The sequence below is a fragment of the Sceloporus occidentalis genome, unplaced genomic scaffold (assembly GCF_023333645.1).
Source record: "Sceloporus occidentalis isolate IW3139 unplaced genomic scaffold, rSceOcc1.0.p SCAF_3, whole genome shotgun sequence".
Classification (NCBI taxonomy): Eukaryota; Metazoa; Chordata; class Lepidosauria; order Squamata; family Phrynosomatidae; genus Sceloporus; species Sceloporus occidentalis.
In genome coordinates, this window is record NW_028316983.1 from 23,635,223 (window position 1) to 23,663,192 (window position 27,970).

The 27,970-nt window shown below is 41.7% G+C and overlaps 1 protein-coding gene across 1 annotated transcript in view; it reads left to right on the forward strand.

Moving 5' to 3' along the window:
- SALL4 (spalt like transcription factor 4) overlaps positions 1 to 18,272 on the forward strand; it is a 34,183-nt gene extending 15,911 nt beyond the window's left edge. The window contains exons 2-4 of the mRNA XM_089518500.1: positions 5,527 to 8,025; positions 11,741 to 12,042; positions 17,758 to 18,272. Coding sequence (XP_089374626.1) covers positions 5,527 to 8,025; positions 11,741 to 12,042; positions 17,758 to 18,192 — 3,236 coding nt within the window. The 3' untranslated portion in view covers positions 18,193 to 18,272. The remainder of the gene's footprint in view (positions 1 to 5,526; positions 8,026 to 11,740; positions 12,043 to 17,757) is intronic.
- Positions 18,273 to 27,970: the final 9,698 nt, after the last annotated feature.

A 27,970-nucleotide genomic window follows, 5' to 3' on the forward strand; every position in this document is an offset into this window, starting at 1 on the left:
TTCCATGGCCGAGTATGGATTCAAACCCTCCAGAGCTGTAGTCCAATGCTCAAACAACTACAGTCATCCCTAATATTTGCGGATTTGATATTTGCGGATTTGATTATTCATGGATTTCATTAATGTGTTCTCTCTAGGACTGTCTAGGTCCTCCAGTGCAACTCTGTGGTCAACTTTAACTAAAAGTTGCACTGAAAGACCATTTGTGGCTACTCCAGTGCCATTCTATGGTCAGTGTATGTTGGACATTGACCACAGAGTTGCACTGGAGGACCTAGAGATTCCTAGAGAGGTGTCCTTTCAGGTAAAAACAGTGTTTTTGTTATTTGCGGTTTTCCCATATCCACAGGGGTCTTGTTCCCCTAACCCTAGCGAATATGGAGGGACAACTGTACACCACACTGTCTCTCAGGAGGAGGGAGGTTATATTAATACATAGTTGTTGCGTTTGATATATTGGGATAATATTATCACATATTAAATACAACAACTTGAAACAGCTTAAAAGTCTAAACTGTTTGAAGATCATGCACATGTACAATTAAATTAAGCTCCAAGGGCTTTAATAACAAAGCTATGTCTTAGCACCTAAAAGAAACCAATATAGGAACCAATCAAATATTCAAGCAGATAGAGGACACAACTGGGATACAAAAGTTGAGAAGTCCCTCTCCCATGCTGCATTGCCCGCACTGGTGTAACACCGAGGAGTAGGGTTCCTCTTGCAGACCTCAGTCCTCCCACACATTCTCCTCCAAGTCTGTAGATACCTCCATTTAAATCCAGTTGCTTCTCTCTCTGGTTGCTTTTGCAAGCCCTGGCTTCCTATTGGAAAACCTCTCCATTTAAATCCACTTGCTTCTTTCTCTGTTCTGTTTTGCAAGCTCTGGCCTCCTATGGAAAAACCTTTCCATTTAAATCCACTTGCTTCTCTCTCTGGTCTGTTTTGCAAGCCCTGGCTTTCTATGGAAAAACCTCACCATTTAAATCCACTTGCTTCATTTCTCAATCGGGTGTTAAAACCTCTCCAGCATCTGGGAATCGGTTGGGAGAGGTCCAGAGAAGGAGAAAGAGGGAAAGAAGTGGTATATACTTTGTTATAGCTCCCTAAATTTTACCCTCGACTTATCCATGGGTCATATCAAAATCCAGGATTTTGACCCTGAAACCTTCCATCGACTTATACATGAGGTCAACTTGTACATGAGTATATACGGTACACATATGGAAAAAATGTTGCTGAATGTGACTCGTGTATACATTATAGAGGTAGGGAGGTAAATGTATGTTAGACCTTCATCAGCAGAAGCAAGGTTGGTATTGTCATACATTTACTACATCTTAGTAAGTGTAAAGATCATGAAACCACAAACCTCACTATTGCATGCATAGAGAGAGATGCACAGAAAGAGGACATTAAAATGTTTGATGCCCAGCAATCAACATGAGATTATGCTGCAGCTTCTTTAGGGTTGCCAGTTCAGGATGATCCCAGGTTTCTAGGCCCAAACCTGACACCTGGAGATGGCTGCTGGTGATGTCATTAAGCATTATTTGTTAAGCACCAACTAGAGCCAATGTGGTGTAGCGATTTGAGTGTAGGACTAGGACTCTGGGGATTGGGGTTTGATTCTCTCCTCAGCCATGGAAACCACTGCATGACTTTAAGTGAGTCACATTCTCTCAGCTCCAGAAAATAGATGTACATTCCCCTAATAGAGGTATCTTAAAACCATCTTTGGGCATTCTCTGTATCATTGCACATGCAGTCTTTTTTTCAGCTCTTACCATACATATACATAATAAAGAGTAGAGCTTGTGGCTGCAATAACACATCCCCTCTGTCCCGTGTGCATTCAATTGATAAAAAGAACACCTAGATAAGATTCTTGCAGTGGCTTTACCACACTGAAGAGCTGAGGTACCAATAGTACACACAGCTAATTCGTAAGAATTAACAGAACAACTGGAATTTTGGAAACAAAAAGACACTAAATAAAGACATTACATGCTTGTTGGTGGGACAATGTCTTCACCTGCTTCACCCAGTTTATGTGCACTGGAACTTTTCATTCATTTTATGAAAAATTCCATCTTTATTCTCAATGATACCTGTCAAGCATTTCCACTTTCTTTTGTGAAATTCCCAAGATTTATATAGATGCCAGCATTTTCATTATGTCTTTTGTTCCTGATATTTAAATTTCCAAGTGTCATTACTGTTATAACTGACAAAGCTCCACCTTCGGTACATGCAAAATGGGGAGTTTTTCTGATAGGAAGCAAAGGCTTGCAAAATGGAGCAAGTAGATTTAAATGGAGAGGTTTTGCGATAGGAAGCCAGGGCTTGTAAAATGGACCAGAGAGAGAAGCAAGTGGATTTTAATGGGGAGTTTTTCCGACAGGAAGCAAATGCTTGCAAAACAGACTGGAGGGGTAAGGAACTGGGGTTCAAGGGAGATTGGGGCATCAGGCTTGCTTGCTTTAGGACCTTTCTAGGCACTACTAATGTACTGACCCTTATATAAGCCTACCGAAAATTTTAGGGTCAATTTTGGGGCATGAATTTCTTGACTTATAGTTGAGTATATACAATAATTACTAAAGGAAATATATCCATCATAGCTCTCTATTTTCATACAAACCCCTAATTTCAGTTACAGTTATCAGTATAGCAGTATCAAAGAAATAATGTAAGGAAACACAAATAACTTAACATCTTCCCCCTGCACATCTGAATTTCGTTCAGTTAGCAGTTTCATTGAAGGTGTGGAGCAAAAAATATTCTCCTGATGTAGACCCTCAGTGTTTGAACTGGGAAGTCCCTGTGCAGATCTTTCTTAAAAGGAGTGGGCAACCGCTAAGAGTTTGGGGAACTCATTGGCCTCCCACAGGACCATAGAGGGCAACCCCATTCCCCCAGAATTTTGTTCACTTCTGTTGAAAACAAATTCACAAAAAGATCCTCCTGCCTCTATGCTTTGGAGCCTCCTTTTAAACCCAGGAGAAGCCTCGCCAGACTGGAAGTGAACCCACAGTTTACTTTCTAGTTGAAAAAATACTTCTCCTGGGCTTAAAATAGCCAGGGGAGACCTTATAAATTGCCTCCTATGAGTCCTAGGGGGCATGGAAAAATATTTGTATTAATTTTCTAAAATATGGAGAACAATTGGGAGCATCAAAAACATATATGGGGAAACAAATGCCTACAGACTTCCTTAAAAACCTGTATTCTAAGTAGTTGTGGCCACATAAAGAGGCCTGTCTATCCAGTTCAGTACCCTGTTTCTCACAATGGCCAACTGGCTGACTGGGAAGCCCATAAGCAGGAAATTAAAGCAACAGTTAACTCTTTTTGTTAACTGTTGATACCTGAAGATTCAATGTAGCAATTGTGACAAACGATATTAATAGCCTTGTCCTCCAAAGGATTTTTCTGATCTAGCTGTGGCTAGTGGCCATCACTGCATGTTGTGGCAGTGAATTCCATAAGCTAAACTATGCAAACACAAAGAAGTGCTTTGTTTTGTCTTTCTGGAATGTCCTACCAACTGGCCTTATTAACGAATCAAATTGTATTACTTATTTACAACCTGCTTTTTACCTAGTTTAGGAGTCTAGCTGGCTTACAACAGTTAAAAGAGACATAGGCCGAAAACAACTGGCCTTAAATGGGCACCATCATGCTGCCCCTTTGTGCAGTAGATTGGGGCCACAGCAACCACACACTGCAGCCCTTACCTGGCCTATCCCCAGCACAAAAAATAGTGGCAGAAAGCTGCTCCTTTTTGCACTGGGGAAAGGGATCCCTTTTCAGTGCTGCCACAGCTCTTCCCTGCTCCTGCAGTGTGAGGTGTCTGGTCGCTGTGCCGCAGGAGCGTTCCCATGCTGCCCGCCATCTAAGTGGGCGGGTGGCATGAGGCCAGCTTGGGGGCAGAGTCAGGACATGTGATGTGCAGTTGCCATGTCCCCAAGCCGGCTCTTATTGCCAGTCTGTTTTGCCCCATAGTTTAAAAATACACCAAATACAAAAGTTAAAAATATCATTAAACTGTCCATAAAATTAAAATAGTAACTATTATAAAGAACAAATAAAAGATGGATAGAAAGTACGGTACAATTCTACTTGGCCCAGTGTCCTTGAGCAATCAGTCTTCAAAGGCCTGCTGAATATTTTTTTTTGAAAAGTTCTTAACCTGCCTGCAGATGATAACAAGGAGAATGTCTGTCCAACTTTCCTTGGAGTGAGTTCCAAAGCTTGGGAACAGCCATCATGGAGGCCTTTTCCTATGTTCCCACCAAATGTACTCTGTGGGACAGAGAAAAGACCCTCTGCCAAGGAGCTCCAAACATGGGCAGGCCTTTGTTAGTAAATAGCTCCTGATTTCTCATTGGTTTCAATCTAAGCCTATACAACTCAAATTTGAAAGATTCTGTCTCCCTATATGCCCTTACTAGAGTCTTAAGATTCTCAGGGGCAAGCTTTCAGTCCCAGCTCCACCACAGATATATCTAGTGAGGACACAGGACAGAGCCTTCTCAGTGGCCACTCCCTGCCTGTGGAATTCCCATCTATGGGCTGTTTGGCTGTCCAACATTTTGTTCTCCCTTTTGCCAGTATTCAATGATTAATTCATTACAAAGAGCCCTTTTAAGGCATGGTGGGGCTGATTATTTTTACTTTTATTCTTGTGTTTTTAAATGATTTTTTAGTTTTTAAAAATGTAATTGTAATTATTTGTTTAAATGTGCTTTAACCTTTTTTATTATCAAGATTTTAGCCCTTTGTAAGTTGTCTTCTTTTAGCTTTTTGTAAACTGCCTTGAATCCCACAATGAGAGAATAGTGGCATATAAAACAAACAAACATGTTGTTGGACTGCAACCCACAACAGCTCTAGCAGCATAGCAAGTGATGAGTATTGCTAGGAGCCATATCAGCCCACAATATTCAGAATGCTGCAGCAGCCAATTCAGAAGGCCACAAGTGGCCCATACCTCTACCTTGCTGTCTCTTGGGTGATCATCTGCTTCATAAGCAATGCTACATGAAAGGTTCATAAGTGCTGCTCCATTGTGGGGACATCATAACGGTGTGTAGGTGTCACCATAGATCACACTACTGGGTGCTATTTGCTGTGGCATTGCCACTGGTGAACGTCTTCGGTGGGTGGAAGGCTTGTGTCAAGGGAGCATAGGGGAGGAGGTCACTTTCCCAGGAGCCCTTTGATATTTTGGACTAGTTTTGTGTTACCGGCCTAAATTAGTTTGACCTCCCAGTTCTGCTTATCTTTGAACTGGGCACTAGAAAGCAGGTCATACAAATAATATGCTGTGATATAATGCTCCTGTAGGCATAGCTATTGAGAGTAATTACTATCCAAATTGTCTCATTTCTTGTAGAAATCGAACCTGGATCTGGAAAATGGATCCATTTCTTTCTGCAGAGATCTTGTTCTACCAGCCTCATGTTAGTGTCATAACACAGTTCTAAGATTTCATCTTTCTCTTTCCAATGCCTTTCTAGGAAATCTACAAGACATCCCAGGTGACAGGGCTGATGAAATGAGTTCCAAAAGGTGCCGGACAGAGGAAACCAATATTTGTGAGAAGTGCTGTGCAGAGTTCTTTGATCTCTCAGAGTTTCTAGAACATAAGAAGAATTGCACTAAAATGCCACCTGTCCTAATCATGAACGATGGTGAGGGAACAATGTCCTTGGAAGGCCTCCCTGAAAGCTCCTCAGGAACCTTCCCAGGCAATCAGATAGACAGTGGGGCGACCAAGGAGAATCAAGCAAAGACTTGCTCTGCTTCTGTGGAAAAGAGAGAAGACAAGGTTGGAAGTGAACCAGTGGGAGGGATGTATCTAAAAACAGAGTCACCAGCTGCTCCAGCAGCCCATGGGCTGAGCTATCTACCCAAATCCAAAGTACCAAACACTAATGTGACTTTGCAGACTATTCATGGGACTAAAGTGGCAGTCAACCAGTGTACCTCAGAGACAGTCCCTCCACTGACAGCTGGCTTTAATGCTATTCCAATGATCCTTGAGCAGCTTGTGTGCCTGCAGCAGCAGCAGCTCCAGCAACTCCAGCTTACAGAGCAAATCCGCATCCAGATTGCCATGATGGCTCCCCATGTCCTACATCCTTCACTAGCTGCTGCTGCTACAGATCCCCTCAAAGCTTTGGGTGCTCACATGTCCCAACAACTGTCAGCTGCTGTAGCTTTAATTGGACAGAAAGCTGGGAACCAAAGCCTATCCCTGGAATCCTTGAAGCAAGGCAAACTACCTCATTCAAATGTTGGTGTTCCAGCTGCTGTCTCCATGGCCAGTGGATTGATGGGATCACCCAGTATCTCCTTGAAGCCCGAAGCAGGCAGAGGCCTGCCAAATTCCATGTCCCGCTTCCCAAGCCCTTTGCTACCTCATTCATCCAGTTCGGTCATTTTCCAAAACCCTCTTTCTGCCATCTCTTCAGTGGCTGATCCCTCAAAGAAGGCAAAAGGGAAAGTGCCAAATGTTAATGTGTCTGAAACCAAACCAGCCATGGAGGAATCATTCTTTAAACATAAGTGCAAGTTCTGTGGCAAAGTTTTTGGCAATGACAGTGCTCTGCAAATCCATCTCCGTTCCCATACTGGTGAAAGGCCCTACAAATGCAACATTTGTGGCAATCGCTTTACAACCAAAGGGAATCTTAAAGTGCACTTCCAGAGACATAAAGAGAAATTTCCTGACATCAAAATGAATCCTCATCCTGTAGCTGAAGAATTAGACAACATACCCACGAGTAGTGGTATACCCCATGGGATGTCTGTTCCACTGGATGAAGCAAACCTTATTGTGGATGCCAAACCTATCATTACTGCACTGCCTACCTCTTTAGGCTTACCTCAAAACACTTCTAACTTAGCAGGTGGCAGGGGTGCTTTCACTGGTGCACCTCTAAGTGATATTCAGACTAGATCTTCTCTGGAATGTGAAGGTCATGAATCAGGGATTGAGCAGAACAGGGATTCCCCACAAGCCAGCTGCAGTGTGAGTGTTTTCCAAGGAAGTAGAGCTGGTGAGCAAGGTTCTGAAACAACAAAGCTCCAGCAGTTGGTGGAAAACATTGACAAGTCAACGGCTGATCCCAATGAGTGCTTAATCTGCCACCGAGTCCTCAGCTGTCAGAGTTCCCTGAAAATGCATTACCGCACTCATACAGGTGAGAGGCCATTCAAGTGCAAGATCTGTGGCCGAGCTTTCTCAACCAAAGGCAATCTTAAGACACATTATGGGGTACACCGTGCAAACACCCCACTGAAGATGCAGCACTCCTGCCCCATTTGCCAGAAGAAGTTTACTAATGCAGTGGTTTTGCAGCAACACATCCGTATGCATATGGGAGGACAAATTCCCAATACACCAGTCTCAGAAAATACCCAAGACAGTACTGATGTGGAGGTTGCTGTAGTAGAGAAAAATGGAGATCCATGTTGTCCAGAAAGTAATGCAGAAAGTATGGAAGTGGAAGAAGACCTGGAGTCTCAGGATGGGCCAAGCCAGTCTTCCAAACCACTTACCTCCTGCAGTTCTCAAGCTGATCCTTCAAGCTCTGTTTTTTCCAGTATTTCAGTGCTAGAAAACCAAATGAAAATGGTGAATTCAACTTTGACATTACAGCGGCAAAGCAGCCTGAAGTCGAGTGATAATGGTTCTGCAGAAAGTGATGGCATGACGAATGACTCTTCCTCAGTGGCTGGTGATCCAGATTATCAAAATGGCAGCCGTAGTCCTGTTGCCTCTGAATCAGCTTCCTTCCCAGCACTGTCTCCAGCCAACAGTCAGGCAGAGAGCACCAGATCAAAGTCTCCAGGTTGCAACATCCAAGAAGATGGTGTGGTGGGAAGTAAGGTACAGGGTCCTGAAACCCATTCCATGGCAAGGGATCGTGCTTTGGATCTAACCTATGGCAGTGTTGGACGAAAAATTATCAAGGAGGAACCCGGATTACATTTTGCAAACGGAGAGTATGGTGAGTCCATTACAGAGAATTAAAAAGTATTAACTAAAATAACTGTACTATAGATTACAATTTAAATTAGTGAGTGGAGATTTGGGATTGAAAGCTTAAGTGCCTATGCCAGGTGAGCCAGTTTCTCAGTCTAAAAACTGATCAAGATTTCCATCCTTCTGTTCACTTATGCTCAGTCTTTTCCACAGACTTGGGACATGACGTAATTTATAAAAGACAAAGGATTAGAATCCCCAGGCCATAACCCCTGGGGATGCAAACCAAGCTTCCTCATAGGCCCCATTCTGGATTAGTCACTTAGTCCTCCTGTGTCCCCCAGCTCCAAAACTAATGTAAGAATGCACAAATTGGTGATGGTGTATACTTGAATGGATGGATGTTGGAACCCTTAACTTTGCTCAGTTTGCACCTGCAATTTGATCCATGGTTGGCTCTAAAACATGCCTGCTTTTTAAACTTGGAGTCCCAGCAGGTTTTGACCAAGGCAAAGCAGGTCATGATAGAAAAGGATTTCTCCACCTCTGTGTTAGATCCTGGGCATTCTGTGGTGTCCTGTATCTCAGTACTGCTGAAAGTACTGTCCAGTTTAGAAACAATGCATACATTCTTTATATACCGTTCTCTATAGGTTAAAAAGTGGTTGTGGGGAATACGGCAACAATGTTATTACTGCTTGCAGTACATCAACAACCTGATCAAAATGCTTTGTTTAGACAACTGAGATACAAAGAGAATAAAACAACTGTCATGCACAATTGCAAATGCATTCTGTTTCATGAGGAGGCAACCCAATGCATTCAAGAAGTGCACAAGTAAGGCAAGACAACAGTGTTATCCTACATCTTCCCCCAGTATAGCCTTGTAACCTGGGATTTCCAGGTGTACTGGACTGCAATTCTTCATCCTGACTTGTGTTGTGTGGGAATGATAGAAAATATAATCCAACCTATCTGAAGAGTATTGGGTTGGGAAGGCTACACTAGTATCAGATGCTCAGAGGTATACTGACTCCAAAAATTGAAAACTCCTTATTCTATACAGGAAAATAGCTATTTATATTTTTATATATTGGTGCACTAGCTTTAAGTATGCAAAAGCACTCCTGGCCACTGCAAAAACCTGGGCCTCCAGGTTCAGTGCTAAACACAAGAGTACCTCTAAACTGTGAACATTTAGGGGGATCATAACTAATCTAACATAGGCTGGATCCCTACTTGATCTGTCTTTCGAATGACCATGATCATTTCTTTCTTGTCTGGATGAAACTTCAATATGTTTGCCCTCATCCAGTCCATTACAGCTACCAGGAACCAGTTTAGCATAGGAACAGGTTCCTTGGAATTAGATGGAAATGAGTGATAGAGCTGTATATCATCCGCATACTGGTGACACTTGACTCCAAAACTCTGGACAAACTTTCCCAGCAGTTTTATGTAGATGTTAAAAATCATGGGGGACAAAACTGAACCCTGAGGGATCCCATAAACCAATGGCCAAGGAATTAAGCAGGAATCCCCCAGTACCACTCTCTGAGAATGCCTCACCATCAAAGAATGGAGCCACTGTATAACAGTAACTCCAAGCCCCCCTCCCCATCCCAGAGAGGTGACCCAAAAGGATACCATGGTTGATGGTATCAGAAACTGCTGAGAAGTCCAGTGGAACACTCCCCCATCTATTTCACTGTGTAGATCATTCACCAAGACAACCAAAGCTGTCTCCATCCCATAGCCAGGCCTAAAACCAGATTGAAATGGATCTCAATAATCCATATCATCCAGAAAACCCTGGAACTGGGGAGGCCAACATATGCTGTAGTATCTTGACCAGAAATGGAAGGCTGGAGACTGCTCTATAGTTATCTTATATAGAAGGATCCAGCTATTTATGTAGAAGGAATTCTTGAATTTATTCATTTAAAAAAAAAAAAAAACTGTTCTGTGCAATATACTCACAAGTAACTTTTCCAGGCTCTGACATCAAAGTTGGATAGTGATAGAGATGCAATTTTTTGTTTTCTGTCCCCCCCCCCCCCCCAAATCATATCAGGTTATTTAAAATAACCTGAAACAAAATGTATAACATAACTAATTAAATTCATATGAAATGAATGTATATGCTCCCCTGCCTGCAGAGGTTACATCTACCAGTTTGCCACATGATATGTGTGCTGTTCTATGTTTATTGCTTGCCTTTTAAATATATATTTGACATGGATTTTAGCTTTGCATTTAATTTGTATGTGTTTTAATTTCTATAAACAGCTTTGAGTCCCAGTTTTGGGAAAATTCATGATAATAATACATTAATCATTGTAGTAATAGGGAATAAAATAGAACTTCTAAGATCTTTCTGTTCAGAACGGTAGCTATTCAGTGAAACAGAAATAGGTGCATCATCAAACAAGAGAACAGGATGAGATTCTTCCCCATGAAATGTCTATTGTGTTATAGTTTATTAGAAATTAAGAGCTCACTATGTTGAGATTTTATTTTTTAAAAATTAAATTTCTAAAAATTTCATGTTTGTTATCACCCAGGAGTTCAAGGCAGTTTATTCAGCAGCTCTTCCTTCCTCTTTTATCTTTATAGCAATCTTGTGAGGTAGCTTAGACTGAAAGATAGCAACTGGGGGATAGCAACAGTGAGCTTCATAGGTAAACCGATTCATAGCCTAGCATTCTAATAACTGAATTGATAACTCAGCAGATCAGATCATCATTTGTTTGATGTGTAACATCCTGAAATCATTTGTCTTTTGTATAACACCCTGAACTTGGAAGAAATATGGGATAGGTTGGGGAAAAACTACTGAGGCATGCTGAAAATACCTATAATAATTTTAAATCATGTGTACTCCTGTGTACCAGAGCTTCAGAATGTTCATTTTTAAATACTACAAAATCCTGGAGTTCCCAGCCAGAATGCTGGGGGCTCTAGGAACAATAGTCCCCAAAATGAATCTACTTAAAAACAGAAACAAAAAGCAAAAGGTGTTTTTTGCTGGAGAATTAGTATTTTATGATAGCACTGGGTGAGAAGACTGTAACCTGTTTAAAAGGTTTTAGCTTTTCCTGGGGGATTCCAGGATTAGTAAATCAACCCTTTTCCTGCCAGAAGAGGTCTGGAGGGGATAAGGGCAAAATTAACCTTGTGCCCCTGCAGCTTATGTGGCATTCATGTTCCTGTCCTGCTGATGCAGTGTGGAAGTCCAAAAGAAACCATTTTATGGAGATGTCTCACTACAGAGGTCCTGCCCATTTTACCAAGTGTTGTAATACCATCTTTATTTAGATGTTGTTGAATTGCAAGTCCCGTTAGACCTTGCTAACATAGTCAGAGATGAAGAAATAAGTGCAGAGGCATGCACTTACTGTGGTGTTTTTGCTTTTCATAGTATGCACATTTTTGTTTCCCTGTCCCTTCTGGTAAAGCATGTGCTAGAAACAATTCCCAAAAACCTTATCTGGTCCAGAGATGCCAGTAGAATAAATGCTCATACAACACATAGGCTGTATTTCCAGATGAATCCTAGCTCTCTCCTCTATCTCCAGTCTAATCATATGATTGCATTATTTGTTTGTATTTGCTCATCTGTGTAAAGCTTTTGTGATAAAGCTGACTTTAAAGAAGTAGCTGGGTTTACCAATTCACAGAAAACCCATGTAAGATCTGGTGTGATCTGTGTACCCAATGTCCCTTTTATCTTCCTTCAGGCCGAAGCAATGTCCCCACAGCTTTTGTCAGAGCACCACCAGCCCTTATAAAAATGGAAATGCCAAACAATCACCCTGTTAACACCAGCCATTTTATTAACCCTCCTGTGTTGTCATCTGGTGTGCCTCCCCTTCTGGTGTCACTCCCTCGCCGTACTGCTAAGCAACACATATGCACTACGTGTGGAAAGAACTTCTCATCAGCAAGTGCTCTTCAGATCCATGAGCGGACTCACACGGGTGAAAAGCCGTTTGTATGCACCATCTGTGGAAGGGCTTTTACCACTAAAGGAAACCTTAAGGTGAGCAAATGGAAGGCAGTGATTTGTACATTTATCTGCCTCCTGCCAATTTTACAGCTAGCTGCAGAATGGGGAGGAGGCACCCAGCCTTGTCACCCTCAGTTAGGCCCCATCACCTCTAAAATCCTCAAAAAAATGGAGGCAGATGAACTGAAAAATTATCTAAAGCTATGCTTGATTTTTCTGGGATACTCCTTCATAATGTTAGAACCTGGGGTTATCCAGTGAAGCTACATAGTAGAAGGCACTTAGATAAAAATAAAGTATTTCTTTACAAACTGCATAGTTAAATGTATGATAGTTTGGAATTGAAAAATGAGATGTTGATCATCAACTTGAATTATGAATCAACAAATTCAAAGAGGGTAAGGCTGTCAATGCCTACTAGGTTGTATATTACCAGAAGCAGCCCATACTTTGTCACCACCTGAAGTGGAACCAGAATGCCACCCATTGTATTGCCAGTGTCCTACCTCCCCCTGCAAACTTGAGGTAATGTGGTAGTGTTACCTGGCTGCTGGAGATGAAAAATTTGGCTAAGCTGCCCCCTCAATACACCTCAGCAAAGAGATTCCACCTCAACATTAGGAGGAACTTCCTGACAGTAAGGGCTGTTCGACAGTGGAACACACTCCCTCGGAGTGTAGTGGAGTCTCCTTCCTTGGAGGTCTTTAAGCAGAGGCTAGATGGCCATCTGTCGGGGATGCTTTGATTTGGATTTCCTGCATGGCAGGGGGTTGGACTGGATGGCCCATGCGGTCTCTTCCAACTCTTATGATTCTGTGATTCAATTGCCCCATCTGAGCATCACCTCCCATTACATGTACCCAGGAAGGATGAAGACAGAGGTATATCAATGGAGTGTCAGAGTCCTACCCCATGTAAGATGGTGAAAAGGCAGATAAAAATAGGTAAATGCCCTGTTTCTCTCTTCCACCACATCAGCTGGTTATGCAGTGCAGAGCTAACTCTTACTGTACTCCAGATAGTAAAAGGTGGGCAGGGCAAATGAGAACTGCCTTTGCCACAGTGCAGGTCATTTTCCTAGTCAGCTGTGTGTGCCATCCACAGAGCCTACTTCTCAGGACCCAGACAGCCAAGGGGTCAGTAGAATCCAGTTCAGAGCTTGCTGCTAGCAACAGCAAAGGTGCTTTGACTTTTGCTTCTACCTCAACTATATCGAGTGGGCTATTATGGATTATGAAATGATTCCCAGCTTTAGAGAGCAGCAGCTCTCCAGAGCAGGAAGCCCTTTACAAGGGCAGGTTGTGAGGTATAAGTTAGTTAACCATCACCCCATCATCTGAGACAGATGCTTCATCAAGTCTTAACAGTAAGTATGCATCTGAATGCCAGTTTCTGGGAAACACATGCAGATGGGTGCTGTTGTGCTGATGTTCTCTTATGGATTTCCCATAGGCAACTAATAATAATAAATAAATAATTTTTTTATTTATATCCCGCCCCTTTGAGGTCAATTGGGGCGGCTAACAATAATAAAATACAATACAATATATACAAAAACTTCCCTCCCCCCCTTAAAAAGTTATTAAATCAATTATAATTAAAACCAACAAATTAAACAACATAACACATACACACCATTACAAAACAGACAAAAACAAAACAGCAAACTGGCAGCAATCCACTCAAATTTCCAGAGAAGACCTTAGGGACTCTCATGAGAAGAAGGTTCTTGAGGGTGGGATTATCTATTCAGGGAAGGCCTGCTGGAAGAGATCCGTCTTGACAGCCTTTTTAAAGCTGTCTAAAGATGTCAGTTGACGGATCTCGTCCGGCAGGTCGTTCCACAATCTGGGGGCGACAACAGAAAACGCCCTCTGGGAGGTAGCCGAAAGCCTAGATCTTTGAGGCTGCAGCAAATTCCTCCCAGAGGACCGGAGTGTGCGGGGAGGATTATATGGGAGGAGGCGGTCCCTGAGATAGTTTGGACCCAAGCCATTTAGGGCTTTAAAGGTGATAACCAACACCTTGTACTGGGCCCGGAAAATAATAGGCAGCTAGTGGAGGGACTTTAATATCGGAGTAATATGGTCCCTCCTCGATGTTCCTGACACTACTCTGGCCGCCATATTCTGCACTAATTGCAGTTTCCGAATCAAGCACAAGGGTAGCCCCATGTAGAGCGCATTACAGAAATCTAGACGTGAGGTTACCAGCGCGTGTACAATAGTCTCGAGATCCCTTACTTCCAGAAAAGGGCGCAGTTGGCGTATCAGCCGAAGCTGATAACAGGCGCTCTTGACTATTACATTTACCTGATTTGTCATCAGGAGCGACGAGTCAAGGAGCACCCCCAGACTGCGAACACAGTCACTGAAGGAGAGTGTGACCCCATCCAGGACTGGGCATTGCAACCCAATTCTTGGTTTCGGGGCTGCTACCATGAGCACCTCCGTCTTGCCCGCATTCAGTTTCAATCTGTTTTTCCTCATCCAGCCCATTACTGCCCGAAGACATTCATTGAGAGAAGAGACACCATCAGAATTCGAGGCCGACGAACGAGACACGGAAAAATAGATCTGGGTGTCATCAGTGTACTGATAACACCCAGCTGCATAACTCCGAATAATCTCACCCAGGGGCTTCATATAGATGTTAAATAACATCGGGGACAGTATAGCACCCTGTGGAACCCCACAGGTGAGCTCCCTTTTACTGGAGCAGCTGTCCCCGAGCAGCACCCTCTGGGACCTGCCCGAGAGGAAGGACCGGAACCACTGCAATGCAGTGCCTCCGATACCTAACCCCCTCAGGCGGTCCAAGAGGATGCCATGATCTATTGTGTCGAAAGCCGCTGAGAGGTCTAGGAGCACCAACAAGGTCACACTACCCCTGTCGATGCTCAGACGCAGATCGTCGGTCAAGGAAACCATGGCAGTCTCAACTAAACTGCCCATGTGGACAGAATGCTGGATTATTTAGATCTTTGACCAGATCAGACACAGCTCCTCTTATGTAGGACCCCAAAGCTGAATGTACAGTGGTATTAGGAGGCATGTGACACAAGTGTAGATGGTGCCAAGAGATGAGAGGTTGCAGTAGTGAAGATCAAGATTTCAGAAATCAGATGAGGGAGGGGAAAAATTCTATTGAAGAATGTACATACTTGTCTTGGGGCATTCCTTCAGGCGGAATGGGAAGGCTCCATATCTATTGCCCTGACACCCATCTGTTCTACTAGATGTCTGCAAAAAACTTACTTATGTCAACAATGCATATACCACATGGTTTGCTTGTGCATATACCCCAATTAATGGCTATGAGTCCACTTGCAGCAGTTCCCTTGACTGTGTGGGCATCAGGTAAACAGAGGTATTAGAATAATCTTCCAACAGGCTCCCCACACACGTTAAACATAAGAAGAATGTATTAAAGTGTCTGTACTTAACATATAGTTAAACACATGGTTAAACATAGCTGATAAACCCCCATAGCATGTGGTTGGCAGAGAGGAAGTTTAGAGTGCTGTAGATCAGGATTGAGGAACATGTGGTCCTCTAGTTCTTTTTGGACTGAATGTACAACCAGCATAGCCAGCAGTGAAGGATAATGGGAGATGCAGCCCAGCTTTGCTATAAATCTTTCTTGTAGTTTGCATCCATTGTTCTGGATCCTATTCTCTGGAGCTACAGAAATTAAACTTATTCTATCTTCAGTATGACATCCTTTCAAATATTTAAACAGGGTGTTTAGGTGGAATCTCTTTTCCTGTAGCTTGCATCCATTGTTCTGGGTCCATTGTTCCTCATAGAATATGGTTTCCAGACCCTTCACCATTTTAGTCACTCTCCTTTGGACATGCTATACGAGTTGTCAACATCTTTTTTGAATTGTGGTGCCCAGAACTGGACACAGTATTCCAAAGCAGAATAGAGTGGAACTATTACTTCCCTCAATCTGGACACTATATTTCCATTGATGTTGCGTAGAACCTCATTGCCTTTTTAAACTGCCATGTTACACTGTTAACCTATGTTTAACTTGTGGTCTACTAGGACTCCTAGATCCCTTTCACATGTACTGCCACCAAGTGAGGTGTCCCCCATCCTATATCTCGTCATTTCATTTTTTTCTGCCTTACAGTTCTCCCTGTTGAAATTGATTTTGTTAGTTTTGGCCCAGCTTTCATCTATTACGGTCATTTGAATTTTGATCCTGTCCTCTGGGGTATTAGCTGTGCCTCATAATTTGGTGTCATTTGCAGATTCCAGAAGCGTGCCCTCTATCCCATCATCCACACCACAAAAAGGGGGAGCAGTTCAACAAGTTTTAGCAAATATTTTATTCAAAATGAGCAATATGAATTGTTCATTTGAATTGAATCAGCCAGCTCAAGTAACTCCTAGAATGATATAATCATATAATCATAGAGTTGGAAGAGACCCCAAGGAGCATCCAGTCCAACCCCCCTGCCATGCAGGAAATCACAATCAAAGGATCCCAGACAGATGGCCATCCAGCTTTTGTTTAAAGACCTCCAGGGAAGGAGACTCCACCACTCTCCAAGGGAGTGTGTTCTACTGTCAAACAGCACTTAGTGTCAGGAAGTTCCTCTTAATATTAAAGTAGAATGATTGTTCTGGGTCCTGTTCTCTGGAGCAGCAGAAAACAAATTTGTTCTCTCAATATGACATCCCTTCAGATATTTAAATGGGGCTATCATATCACCTCTTAACCTTCTCTTTTCCAGGCTAAACATACCTAAACCGTTCCTTATAGGGTATGGTTTCCAGACCCTTCACCATTTTAGTCGTCCTTCTTTGGATACACTCCAGTTTCTCAACATGTTTTTTGAACTGTGGTGCCCAGAATTGGACACAGTATTCCAGGTGGGGCCTGACCAAAGCAGAACAGAGTGGCACTATTACTTCCCTTGATCTAGACACAATACTTCTACTGATGCATCCTAAAATTGCATTGGCCTTTTTTGCTGCCACATCACACTGTTCCTGCATGAACAAATAAAAACCTTTAGAGACCACTTGAAAGCTCCTTCCAAAATGCATCCTAGGATAATTATTTTATCTTTCAGCAGCCTCCACTTTTTTTATTACTTCCATTTTTGGTGGTTAAACTTATATATCAATGGTTTTCAATATCCTAGATGAGGCAGGTTAATTTGGTTTCCCCTTTTTGTTTCGTTTTGCTTTTCACACATGCTGATTATATGTGCTAGTGATTTTGGAAGCAACTGCTGTTGTACATAAGCACACACAGCTACAATAGGATCACCCAGAGTAGAATCCTATTATTTCCCAGGTCAAGTTTTATTGCATTTTGTTTTCACTGAGGACACACTGCTGCAAACCAGAATGGTAAATCTGTCTTTCTCCAGCCCTCCTTTATTTTCCCATTGCCAATGCTGCAAAAAGTTTTCCAGCTAGATAGAACACAAGAAAAGTGGTGCTGGGCTTCTGTAAAATATTGTGTAAAACGAGCTTCTTTGTTAACTGAGTTAATATAGGTTTAAGATATTTCTTCCCACAGACTGTGAAGTTGGTTGACTCCAAAGTTTCAGATGGAGTTGTGCTAAAGTTTCTGAGTAGGTATTTGAACTTGAGATCTTTGCATTCAAAATCTAAATGCTTTATCCATGGTTCCCTTATGCTTTATTGGTCATGTGTTGCACAATCAGTATAATTCATCAAATTAATCACCATTTCCCTCACTCTGATGCTGTTCTTCTATCAGGTCCATGTTGGAACCCATATGTGGAACAACTCTGCTCGACGTGGAAGAAGACTCTCCATTGATAACCCCATGGCTCTGCTCAGCAGTGATCCAAAAAAGGTGTCAGAGATATTTCCCAAGGATGTTGTACCCCCATCAATCAACCTCGATCCTACAGCATGGAACCAGTATGCTGCAGTACTCAGTAATGGCATAGCTATGAAAACCAATGAGATCTCTGTGATCCAGAGTGGAGGCATTCCTTCTCTCCCAACTACAATTGGGGGAGGTCCAGCAAACAGTATGGCAATGAATTCTTCCACAGGCTCCAAGATGGATGTTTCCCAGTCTGCCATTATCTCAGAGTTGGAGAAGCCCAGTAGCACTGCTGCAGACAATGTGCCAAAACACCAGTTTCCCCATTTTATGGAGGAGAACAAAATTGCTGTTAATTGAAAACCAAGAAAACTTGAAAGAGGAGGCAGAAGAGATTTTTTTAAATCACTATAGAAGCATATATATATATATATAAATATATTTTTAAGAGATTACACCTCAAGTATCCTTATTTTCCTATTGACGTGCAAATGATTCCATGGTTATCTTTGTAAGAGTTGCCCAGAGTTACAATCATGCCCCTGCTTTGCAGAAAACAAAAGTAAGGCCAATTTTGGATTCTTCTGTCTTTGGAAAGATGCGGGTCTTGCAAAGTAGTTCTCATATGGGTGACTTTAATCTGTAGAACCTGAGACATTTTGCAACATGAAATTCCAAAGCTTATAACATTTACCTCTTTTGTTTTTGTTTTGTTGCTTGTGTTAAAACCATTTGTGGCTTTGTACAGAGTGGCCTCAAACCTGTTGGTCATTAAGAGAGACAAGGGGGCATGGCACTCCTGGAATCAGTGACTGATATTGTGGAAACTAATTATGCGGGTAAATATCCTAGAATGCCACCCTTTTAGAGTAGTATCTTTGTTTTGTTTTTTGGTGTTTAATTTTGTTTTGTTTTTTTAAAACCATGGTTTTGAATGTAATACCACTATAATGCCTGTTGGATGTAAATCTGATTTATTCAGAAGAATGCCATTTAAAAGCAAAATTAGAGTTTTTAAACTGGTGCTTTCGGTTACCCATGATCAATCATAAATAGCAGGTATTGATGACTGCTGCTTATTTAAATGCTACATAGAAAAATGCCACAGGTGCACCATCATAATAACAGCACCAGAATCCTGAGTTTCCACTAGAGTAGTTTCCCCCACTACACACTTAGGAACAGGAGTGGCAAGTCAAAAGAGATTTCATACCAGGAAGCAGGAAGAAAGCACAGGGAAGGGTATATTGTATATACTGTTGAAAGGGAATCAAATCCTTGGGAGGTTTTTTTTTTAAGCTTTTCTGCCAGGAATCTCAGGTAAATTGTGTTTTAGAAACATTTCCCTTAGTGAGAGGAAATCTTTCTTTTGTTTGTGCATTTTTGGTCTTTGTAAAATTTATCTTCGCCATTCTCCACCCATCCTAAAGAGATAAGTCTGTCTCAGCTGGCTATTTAAAAGAAAGGACGTGTTTTGTGGGCGATGTCTACTTTTGTTCTAACATTTCCACTTTAGAAATTTGGGCCACAACCCACCCAGATGTATACCTGTAAGAAGCTCCATGTTGTAGTGCAGAGCATCTGATTCATTTCAATGGAGCTTGCTCATGAGAAATTTTTGACAGGAGTCTACATTTTCTTTTGGACTTTGTGTGTGTTTGTATTTGGGGTGTGTGTGACCAAAATGAAACCCTGATGGCATTTGTATTGTATGAAGGTTACTGGAAGGGTCCTCTGGATTCTTAAGTTATCTACCTCATTATTATTATTATTATTATTGTTATTACTATTTTGTTCTTTTGTAGTGCTGAGTGTCTATTTTTCTATAAAATAACCACTGTATTGAACTTGAGATCCAAGCAGAGGCTACTGTGCACTATTTGAACCAAAACATGATATACTGGTAGGAATATATGAATTTGTTATGTTGTGTGTATTTTTTGTGTGCGTGTGGGAGGTTGCTTTGTGTTTGCTCTCCTACACCTCTCTTCTTTATAGCTGCAGGATCTCCCAGTGTGTTTGATATAAAGCTACATTGGAAAATGTAGCTTAAGTATTTGGTATTAAAAGGACTTGAATAAAATGTGGCTTTCCCCCTCTCACTTCAGAGTCCAGCTTTGCTCATGTGGAAGGCCCATGAAACTGTGGATTTAATTTTTTAAGCCCACCTTGCTTGTGTAATACTGTTGCATCTGTAGTGTGTTTGTGTGTGTGTGTATGGCCTGTTACAGACAGCCAAAATAAAGCTGCTTCGAGTCACAGTGGAGGTATGGTGTTTCAATGATGCATCCATCCTAAGAGTCCAGAAGCCACACCAAAGCCATGCTCCAGCCCTAAGGTGCGACTTCTGGACTCTTAGGATGCATGTATCATTGAAATACCATACCTCCGCTGTGACTCGAAGCAGCTTTATTTTGGCTGTCTGTAACAGGCCTATGTGTGTGTGTGTGCAAGCAGTTGGTTTTTTTATTTTGTTTTATTTTGCTAAGGATCAATTTTTGCCAAGTTGTGCCTTTCCTGCTGGACTTTGTAAAGTAAGAATACAATCTGTTTACACTGTAAAGTGGATCTTGTTACATGGAACATGCCAATGGTGCATCCCAAGTGTCATGTCAGCATTGTGAATGTATGGACTTCAAGAAAGTTCTGTGTAGGTTGGGTTTGGGGAATTTTTTTTTCCAGACTATCTACTATTGCTTTTCTGTTAATGATATGAGAATAAATCTGGGATGACTTTTTCACACTGGATGCATTTAACCTTCATTTATGTTACGTTTCTTTAGTACAGCTTAAAAGGTGCATTATAATATTTTGTATTTAGAAGATAGGTGCACAGGCTACTAAAGTTTTACAAGGTGCCTAAATTATACAGATGAAATGAGTTATTCAAACTTCTTCCAAAGAAAATGATGTAATTTACAGCATTTTTTTTTTTGCAACCCCCTTTTAGCCATCTTTCTCGCTTTGAGATGATGGAAAATCCACATCTTTTGGGAAACTGGGGCCCATTACAGACGGACTCTTGAGGTGCCCCCATCATGTGCTAGGGGTTGTCCAGGGACCTAGCATCCACACTGGCCTCACCCCTAGCACGTGACGGGGGCGTAATAATGGCGGCGCCCTATACACACAGGCGCCGCCATTATTACGTGCCGGACGCACAGCGTCCGCACGGAGCTTATGACATCGCGAGTGCGCCATTGGCGCCTCGTGGCGTCATAACTGCGCCGTGGGAAGAAGCACCATTTTGGGGCTTCTTTTTTGCTCCGTGCGGGAGCCGCGTGGTTTGGCTGCTGCGTCTCCCTCACGGAGCAACCAGCAGGGCCGGCAGACCACCGCTTTTAGGTGGTCTGTAACGTGCCTGAATGTTTATAAATTAGTCTTCTGTGCTCTGTTCCACCCACATCTTAATAACCCTCTAGATGAGAGGTAAGAACACCATGCAACTTCCCATGAAGTTAAATTGTAGCTCTCTGGCCAACAGGCCAGTGGTGAGAAATGCTCAGTCACAGTTCAACAACCTAGGGATTGGGGTCATAATATTTCCACTCGTGCTCTAGATGTTAAACTGTGGATATCATCATCCTCTACTAACCTACCAATGGCTGTGCTGGGCAGCACTGATGAGAATTGTAGTAAAACATTGCCCATATACCATATTTTTGTTTAGCCTATAATTTACAGGAAATATGCATATTGAGAGAGAGAATATGTGTGTGCATGCATTCACCAATGTTACAAAAGAGAAGGAACAGCAGCATGATCACGTCTGTTGACACTGATACTCCTTACTACCAGCAATGCAAAGGAACTGTACATCTGTACACGAGTAGGCACTGTCTATACTAGTCATTGAATGTACCAGTTGGTGGGAAGTGGTGCCTGCAGTTATTCCTGCTTTATAACACAGGAATGTGTGGGAATGATATCTGCTTCTCTGTTGTTGTGTGTGTTCAAGACTTAGAAGATTATCGCACTGGGGTTGAAACGTCCCCCGGTGCGATCTAACGGGCACGCGTGGGGGCACGCACGGAGTGTAATGGGAACCCAATGGGGCCCAGACTGCTATTTTACTGCACAGCGGAACGCCGCTAACACTGCCAGACATTCCCATCGTGTTCCCATTGAGTTCCAGGGGATGCCATTTCTGGGGACGCTTTGAAACAGTTCCCAGAAATGGCGTCCCCTGGAACTCAATGGGAATGCAATGGGAACGCCCGGCGATGGCGTTCCGCTGTGCGGTAAAATAGTGTTCGGGGCCCCATTGGGTTCCCATCACACTCCATGCACGCCCCCGCGCATGCACGTTAGAACGCACTGGGGAACGTTTTAACCCCGGTTTGATAATCTTAATGGTGACCTTAAGGGAACCCTTGGTAAGATTTGTTGAGAAAAGGTTTGCCATTGCTTTACTCTGAGGCTGAGGGAGTGTAAACCTGCCCAAGGTCACCAAATAGGTTCCAATAGCTGAGCAGGGATTCAAACTTCCAAAGCCTTAGGGTGCATCTACACTGTAGAAATAAATGCAGTTTGACACCACTTTAACTGCCATGGCTCCATCCTACAGAATCCTGGGATTTGTAGTTTTGTGAGGCACCACCACTCTTTGGCAGAGAATGCTATAACATGTAAAACAACAAATCCCAGAATACTGTAAGGATGGAGCTAAAACACTTAAGGTGGTGTCAAACTGCATTATATTTACAGTTCAGATCCATCTCTAGTCTAACACTCAACCCACTAAATTGCACTGGCTGTCAGGTGTGTTTCACATTTTGTAATTCATGAATGCATTTGGCAATGTCCATAGAGGACTGAACAGACCTTGGAAACATTATTGTAAAAAGTAATGTGTTACCATATATTCTTGTTGTTTTGAGTAATACATTAGTACATGCTGTTTTTAATACAATTTTAAAAGTACAAAACATGGCTAAAAATCTCTGTAAATAACCTCCCATGATTTTGAAATAAGGATTAAACCCTGCTTGTTACCTTTAAAAAATTGCAAGCCTAAATCTAATTGTTAGCCTTAAGTAGAAATGATCCATCAGTGGGAACTTAGTAAGTCAACACTTATGTAATTCCTATTAATTCAATAGGTCTAGTTTATTTCGGACTAGTGGCAACTGTAGTCTGGCAAATGGAGAAAGTCTCATTCCCCATCTATGGTATTGATAAAGAGAGCAATGACATCTACAATTCTGGAAATTCTCCTTAGTCTCCCCCTCTGCTTTCTGAGTAGGTTAGCCTGAAGGACTGTGGCTACACAATGTAGCACATGACCAAGTGAAGCTCTGGATCTTCTCATCAGAGTCAAGCAGAAACAGCAGAAACCTATATATTTTTACTTAGAAATGAAGCACATCTCATTGGGGAGAGTAAGAAACTCCCAGATGACGGTTCCCAGTTGGGGAGAGAGAACAACAGTGACATGATGGAGGACACATGTGTGCTGGTCACATTTCCTGTTCTATGCTCTGTAACAGTGGTCCTCACACTGTGCCCTTTAAGAGATTTTGGACTTCATCCAAAATGAAGCCTCATTTTGGCCAATAGTCTGGGATTCTGGAAGCTGAAGTCCAAAATCGCTTAAAGGGCACAGTTTGGGGACTACTGCTTTATTAGCTGCCTGACACTCAGGTGTAGCAGGGGATGCTCTCCCACCAAAGTAATATTCAGTGGCAATTGGGCTGTATTGTGGATGGTTCTGTGCATCTTTGGTTCAAGTAACAGAAAGATCTTGAGCTGGCCCTCAGTAAGTCAAACTGACTTTAAAATAAAAATGTCCAGGATTGCAGTCTCAGCCTATTTCACAGAACAGATTTAACTCTAAAAATAATTGAATAGTGTTAAGGTGGAAGAAAGACAACTTCCCCAGTTGGTCCTGTTGTGGCAGCTCCACTGGAACTTTTAGGCATATATAATAATTCCTCTTCCATCTTTTACATGCTGCAGTTGTACGTCTTAACCAGGATCAGGAACTATCTCTCCATCACCTAAAGGGAGTTTCCAATTTCTACCTATGTTTGGCATTTGGGGAGGAGAGGATGTGCCTTATTTAAAATAGTATGATATATTTAAAATAGTATGCCTACAAGTATAGCAATTGCAAACCTCTGAATATATCTTACAAAGGAAATGCTACCATGAGGTCACTAGAAGTCAGAGTTGACTTGAATGCACATAGCAACAAGACGGGTTTCAGAGGGTTTATTTCTTGATGTGGTGGGTCCATGAAAGCTCATAAAGGCAAAGGTACCATTTCATAAACAGACAGGGATTCACTGTGCATCTACTGAGGCTCATTTTGAACAATTAGCCTATTATAGGACAACTGTAGAGGAGTCCATATGGCACAGGGAGAATGGTTGGGAGATGTGTGTTGGGGATATGAACCCTTCTCTTGCTATGAACCCCACATTGCATTTAGCTTTGAAGAAGCCCCCACATCTTATAACAATGGAGGTGACTAGAGGTTATAGCATGTGGGGGAAAGCATATTCGCTATCCGTGCTGGCCATGGAGCAAAATACAACAAAATCTACAGTAATGTAACACCTTTATTGGACTACCAAAATGCAGAAACACATTTTGAATTCTAGATTTTTGACATTTTGCTTAGCAAATAAAGATATCACTATTTTGTGGGTTATGGTGTATATAGCATGTGGGGAGGGCTAACCATTTTCTGTCCAGATATGACCCTCTTAAAATTGTTTTCCTGTTCTCTGTGCTATGTTGAATTGCTGGTTGGGTGAGTTGAGGGAGGCTATGGATACTAGTTTCCCTCTTCTTGGGACCTTACACAGTCTTTAACCAAATGAAAAACACAGATTTTTGCATTCAGACTGGTGAATGATAAGCTATTGTAAAGCATATGAATAGGGCATATACAGCAGAGTACATAAAGTCTTCAGGAGTAAATAGATGTAGAGACTAGCATGTCCCAGTTTTCTTCTGTGATATGGAAGAATGTAGTAACTTGTAGGAATAGCTTTTTTACATGTCTGTTCTGCCAAATAGACAAAGCTTCCTGGTTAGAGGTTAAAATCATACAATAATGTGAAAAACAGAAACATTTTTAAACCATATCAGTATAAAACCAAAGTAAAACTAATGGCCAAGGACAACAGTGATGTAGTGCAAACATCTAAAGGACTAACACTATTTGCAGGACATAAGATTGTCATCTGGTACCATAAAGGCTCTCAATACTACCACCAAAAAGAACCTCCCTTTAATAGGCACCCACTTGATATCATTAAGTTGTATTTTTCATAATGTTTTATAGCTCCAACACAAAGACAAAATATGACTACACATGAACAAAATCTGAGCGAATATATTGTTGTAGTATTCAGTATATGTTCTCACTTTTACTGATATTAATTTATCTTCCACAAATCCTTGCCTTCTTGCTATATACATATTTTAGAAAGTCTACCTAAAACAACAACAGGATGCAAAACAGCCTCACCACATAAGCCTAATGCATCTGAGGAAGTAGAGTGAAGTCTAAGAAAGCTCATGCTGCCAATTTCTTTCTTCCAGTTAGTCTCAAAAATGTTACAAGATCTCTCTACAAACATAAGCCTGTAGCAGTGCAAGCTTTATTGTACTTTCTGTTAGAAAGTGATGATGGATTTATGAAGGCCTTCATTAAATGTATGTTTAAAGGATATCCGCTATCACCCTCTTGTCAAAAAGGGGGTGGGGGGTGGGGGCGGAGAGAAGAACAAAAAAAAATCCTAACCCTCCCAGCAGATTGGAGATACAGGTGTTAACAGCCTATTGCACTCTGGTAGTAATTAACTGGCCAATTAATTCCAATGGTCTTTTGTCAGAGTTTAGACACAGAGAAAAGATAAATGTATCATGTGTAGATTTGAGGCATGCATAATATTTTTGTTTCACTAATCATTCCACCTTTGGCATCCAAAACCATCCAACTGTTTTTGAGTTATGAAAAGAAGCATTTCTATTTTGTGTTGTCGGCACAAAAATGTAATGCCTTTTGTCTCTTAATGTATGAGAACAGCTTGCCCTTGTATCTGTTTTAAGCTTCTTATGCAGACTGTAGGAAAAAGTGAAAACAATCAGCAAAGCATGTTTATGAACAAGATGATGCTTTCCCTTCATTTTCCATAGAAAACTTCGGGAACTGAATGCAATCTGTGAAACAGACTGCTGTGAGATGTAGTGCCTTTGGAGGGAGCAGGGAATAGTCAGGTAGTAACCTAGACATGAGGCCTGTGTAATGGCTTGATAAACCAGACATCTGTGCCCTAGTTTACTTCCATTCACTAGAAAAGGGTGGAATGAGATAGCAGAATTCTGAGATGACAGAACTAATTGTATTATATCAGAAAGTGGGTAGAGGAATCCTGTTGTTCATAAGAAAATAACCTCCCCTCAAGCTCTAAACTATTGGTTATATTCCCTTTCTCTCATGTGCTAATATTTTACTTGCAGGGAGGTGTGTGTGTGTGTGTGATTTGTTTAGCATGGAAAAAAGTCATTCAAGAATTGCACTGCATCTAGATGTAAAAGAACCAACTCGATGGCCTTGGGGTTTTACCATGTCATTCCGTCACATAAATCAAGGCTATATTGCCTCATTAGTGATCCAGTAGTGTCTGGTTGTTTCCATGTTAGTGGGGCAGTGGAGCCCTTCTGGGTTTGGGTCTTGACTTCAAAGGAACTGACCACAGAACTGAACCTATTTCAGGGAGAGATTTCAGCACTTTTGATAGCTTCTTTAAATTTCATACTAAAACCCACAACAGATTAACTATCCCACTGATATGGAAACCAATAGCCTCCACTGTTCAGTATTGACATAAAATTAATCTTATCATACTTTGGTGCCTAATCCAAAATTCAAAGAATTGTGGGAATGATAAGATTCTATTCCTTGCCCATCAGAACAATACAGTCCATTTACTGGCTAAACTGCTGTCTCCATTCAGCCCACGGATGGTCAACTTCTTTGTCTTTGGAAGTGGACTCTTATACATTCAGGTCTTCCATTCAAGCACTGTGAGATCAAACTAATCTGAAGAGACAGGACAGTGATCTTCTATTATAGCTCTCACTCCAGCTTTTACTCCTCTGCCCACCCTCCAGCTTCTTGTAGGGGGTGGGTGGGTGAGGGTTGGCTGTGAAGCACTTGTTCTTTGATCAAATGTATTTGCCCATTCCCACTTAGTAATCTACTGCTTCTATACTAATTTCATTGTTTATCTTCAAGGATGTGCAGCCCTTTTATGAAAAAAGAGAGACTGAAAAAATATAGTATGAAGTCCAATTTATGATATTTGCATAAAGCAAAATTGTAAAATTACAACACTAAATCATACTCATGTTTTTCCTGAATGCAGAATTTGTGACAGAGTCTTATACTCTAAAGCCCCAAGAGATTTCCAAGATCCCTGGTCATCAATTGCCCTACTCAAGTCTTGCAAATTCAGGGCCATGGCTTCCCTAATTGAGTTAATCCACCTGTAATGCAGTCTTCCTCTTTGCTGAACATTATCCTCTTTCCTAGTGAGTCACATTGTCTCATGATCTGTCCAAAGTATGACAGCCTCAGTTTAGTCATCCTGATGTCTAGCATAAAACCTATTCATTTGCCCTTTGCCTTTTGAAGTAGTCTATTATATCTGTAGAACTCTCCTTCAGCACCACATTTCAAATGAATTTATTTTCTTCCTCTGTTTTATTCACTATCCAACTTTCACAGTCATACACAAAAATGACAACTATGGCATGGACAATCCTGACTTTGATGTGTAATTACCAGTATATATCTTTACACTTGTGGATCTAATTCCCTCATAGTTGCCTTTGCAAGTCCATGTCTTCTTCTGATTTCTTGGCTACAGATCTTATATTAGATTTCCACCCATCCTTCCACCCGCTTATAGTCTCAGTGAGAATATACATGCCCCCACCCTCTGATGTCCTAACTCCAAAGGTGGAGAGAAGTCTCCCAGGGGAGGTAATTGTACAACCAGAGTACAATATTTTGTACTCTGTGCAATATTTTTTGTGGTGTTGTGTTTACAGTATAGGATTAACAGCAAGGAGAGCTATGTTGACATATTGGATTACCTTGAGACAGTGACCGTCTTTC